General features: G+C 38.7%; 1 protein-coding gene across 1 annotated transcript; it reads left to right on the top strand.

Moving 5' to 3' along the window:
* Window positions 1-494: 494 nt before the first annotated feature.
* Window positions 495-935, top strand: LOC148210681 (S-protein homolog 24-like). The gene has a single exon (XM_088125145.1). It carries the CDS (start codon window positions 495-497, stop codon window positions 933-935), a length of 441 nt encoding a protein of 146 aa, XP_087981271.1.
* The last annotated feature ends 2,510 nt before the right edge of the window (window positions 936-3,445 follow it).

Genomic DNA, 3,445 nt, shown 5'->3' with positions numbered 1-3,445 from the left:
TCTAAAAGAACAATGATTTAATAATGATCGACCATAAATTTTCAGTAGCCTAAATAAAAAGAAAAGAAAAAGAAAGCCTTCAAAACATGGGAAAATTTGTAGTACTAGTTCTACTTACAAATTAACACATTATGATATATGACCAACAATGGGACCGAAGCCTATCATCATAAATTAATTAAACGATTCTCTCTCAAACAACAAGATTTTGATAAATTCAAATAATACCATTTTTGGGATTTCTCGGACAACCTCATATTTCTCAAACAGCCAATACTAATCCAAAACTCCAGCTGTTTCGAAACACTTAACATAACAAAAACAAACAAACATACAATATAAATAATCAAACACGTACCTCTTTGTATGCATAAGATCGACTTATTCCTCCGTAAGTACTTCTATATTACGTTGAGCGATATATTAAAACAATGGTGATTAATCAATGTATATTATTGCTAGCGCTCTTACTCATTGCTTTCTCCAACATATCAATGGTCGAATGCAAGGCAAGGAAAAAATCAGCAAAGGCTCATATACCAGCACCAGGCGAACCCCTTGTCGCCTTTAGAAAGTTCCGCGTGGAGATTCACAATGAGTTGCATATGTATTTGTTGGATAGCAAATGCTACTCCAAAGATGACAATTTTGGGTTGCACGTGTTGTTCCCGGACGAGCAACAAAATTGGTCGTTCAAAGGGAATTGGGATGGGACAACAGATTTCCATTGTAGATTGGAGTGGGAAAGAGGGTTTATAGATTTTGATGCGTTTTATGATAATGCTGACTTTGTGCTCAACTACTGTGGTGACGACCCAGACAACGAGTCAAGCGACGTCTCGGTCTGTATTTGGAGCGCTCAACAAGATGGGATTTATTTGACTAGATATGATGGTGAACTTGTTTTTACCCTTAGTTGGAATATGATTCGTTAATCAAATGCAAAAACAAGTATCTATATCTGTAATATATATAAAAGTACAATTATTGAATCAACTTTTTTTTGTTGGACAAGGTTGTTCTTGGTTCTAAAAATAATGTTTACATTGTCGTTATTAAATTATTATTATTTATTTAAAATCATCTTGCACCCACTATGACGTTCTTCTCTCCTTTATAAATCATCTTTTTTAGTACAACAAGAGGGGTGAGAGAATTCGAAGTCATGACCTTATTAATTATCGTTGAGCTAAACTCATGTTAGCTATTTAAGTTTCTTATTAATACATGGGTTGAATAGCAGCTCATAATAATTCAGTCAAATCAACCTTTTAGCCTTTGTTTCATTCATTAAATATTTAATTTTAAATTAAATAAATTTATCTGGATTAGTTGTTTAAAATATTAACCTCTAAAATTTATGAATTTTTATTTTTTACTTTTATTAATTAAATATTTTAAATTAAAAGTTCAAATGGGCTTTAAAGTTTTTAACTAACTAGCATCTTAGCATGTGCCTTTGCCCGTCCTAATTTTTATTTTTAAATCTTAGTGAATAGATGAGATAGATTTTGATTTAGTGTTAGAAGTCAGAGGGAGGTTATACAACTATTAAAATTCTAAATTTTTTTAATTTTAATCATTAATGATCATAATTAAAGGACCGATCAAGATCAACAAATCCAAAAGATTGATCAAGATTGACAAGCTAGATATGGTCAATCTAGATCAATAAGTTCAGAGGTCGATTAAGAATAAAAAGTTATCACAAGGTTGGTCAAGATCAAAAAGCAGAGCCGAACAAGATTAAAAAGTCGGAGGGTCGATCTGATCATCCAAGAATTAAAAAGAAAGAATAAAATTAAAATGATAAATATTAGAGATTATACGAACTCCAAATATCAATACAAAATATATTCAGTCCACTAATCAAATTTCTCCGAAAATCTAGTGTTAACAATTTCTTTTACATTTAGAACCCAAACAAATATAATTAATTATATTTATTTAGGTTCTAAGGGGACTACTCGAAAGTTATGTATGGCAGACCTTCCAAGGATGGTGTTGTATGTCGAAGAGCCCTTCACAACTACGAACTCTTCGACCCACGTCGTCGCTTCCTTGCCCTCTCAAAGTTAGGGGCAATTCAATGCATCCTCGGGGTATACTCTTTCTCCTGAGAAACCGACCAACGATATAGGGCATCGTTTTAGCATTGTCTGGTCCCTCCCCAGGGTTTTCAACAGTTCTAGGGTCAAGACATTTGTCGAGCTGCTCCCATCTACCAGGATCTGATGCGTAAAGACATGATCGATGTCAGTGGCAATGACCAGCACATAATTATAGGGCTAGTGCTGCGAGATGGCTTCCTCGTCCAAGAAGGTCACCGGAGGGCTGGGTTCGGCAGCCCTTGCCGCTCGAATATCCTGGGATACTGGGCTTTTTCTTGCCTGTCTAGCTAGAGCCTTCCGCTTGTTTTTCGAATACCCTCCTGCCGGTCCTCCACAAATCGTCACGATAACCTGTGGGTGGTCGTTCTTCTTGGGAGACTTGGGTTTCGGGTTCCTACGATCGATGTATAGTTTGGTCCTTCAGTTGGGAGCGGCGCTCTGCCCCATGAATATCTTCAGATATCCCCGCTGGACCAGCGATTCTACTTGGTCTTTGAGGTCGTGGCAGTCCTTTGTGTCTTGACCATAGTCACGGTGGAACTTGCAATATTTGTTTTAATCTCGCTTGCTGAAGTCATGTTTTGGTTATTTGGGCCACTAAAGAAGCGGATCAGGCAGAGTCCCATCGATATGTGCTAGTATTTGATGCACCAGGATGCGGTTGGTGTATATTTTCCGAACTTGATTGGTTGGTCTGCCTTGACTTTGGCCCGTCTTGAGCTTGACTCTGTGCGCACGGATGAGGTTCAGTCGAACGCTTTACCTTTGTCCCTTTATGAGGACTCCACACGCTTCATGCCTAGGGATTGTGCATCGAGCAGCTCCTCCCCACTATATGTCGTTGTGTTTTGGCCATGAGTTTTACCATGGTATCGGCTAGAAAGTCTCCCAAAAACCGGATGAGTCTCTTATCCTTTATCCCAGTTGTCAGCGCCCACCAAGCTATATGCTATCATCACAATTTCATACTTGCAGGCGTTCCTTGGTGAACCGGGTCACGTAGGTTTTTAAGTCCTTGTCTGATTTATGTTTTACGGACATGAGGTGGGTCTCCATTCGCCTGTTGACACATGAGTAGTAGAACTAGTCGACAAACTCTCGCACGAGGTCTTGATACGTTGCAATAGAATATTGGGGCAGGTTTTGGAACCATTGTTGGATAGGACCAACGAGTGTTTTGGAGAAACCCCAACACTGCTCGGCATCGTTGTACCCTGGCCCCCTCATGGCATTGTGGTAGGATGTGGCATGATCCACGGGATCTATCTACTTGTCATTGGTCGATCTGTAGTCCTTTGAAGCCTTTAAGGAGTTCCACAGCCAAAACGTTGGCA

This window comes from Momordica charantia, assembly GCF_013281855.1.
Source record: "Momordica charantia cultivar OHB3-1 chromosome 6 unlocalized genomic scaffold, Mcharantia_2.0 BLBB01000006.1, whole genome shotgun sequence".
NCBI lineage: Eukaryota > Viridiplantae > Streptophyta > Magnoliopsida > Cucurbitales > Cucurbitaceae > Momordica > Momordica charantia.
This window is presented reverse-complemented; position numbering and strand designations above follow the sequence as displayed.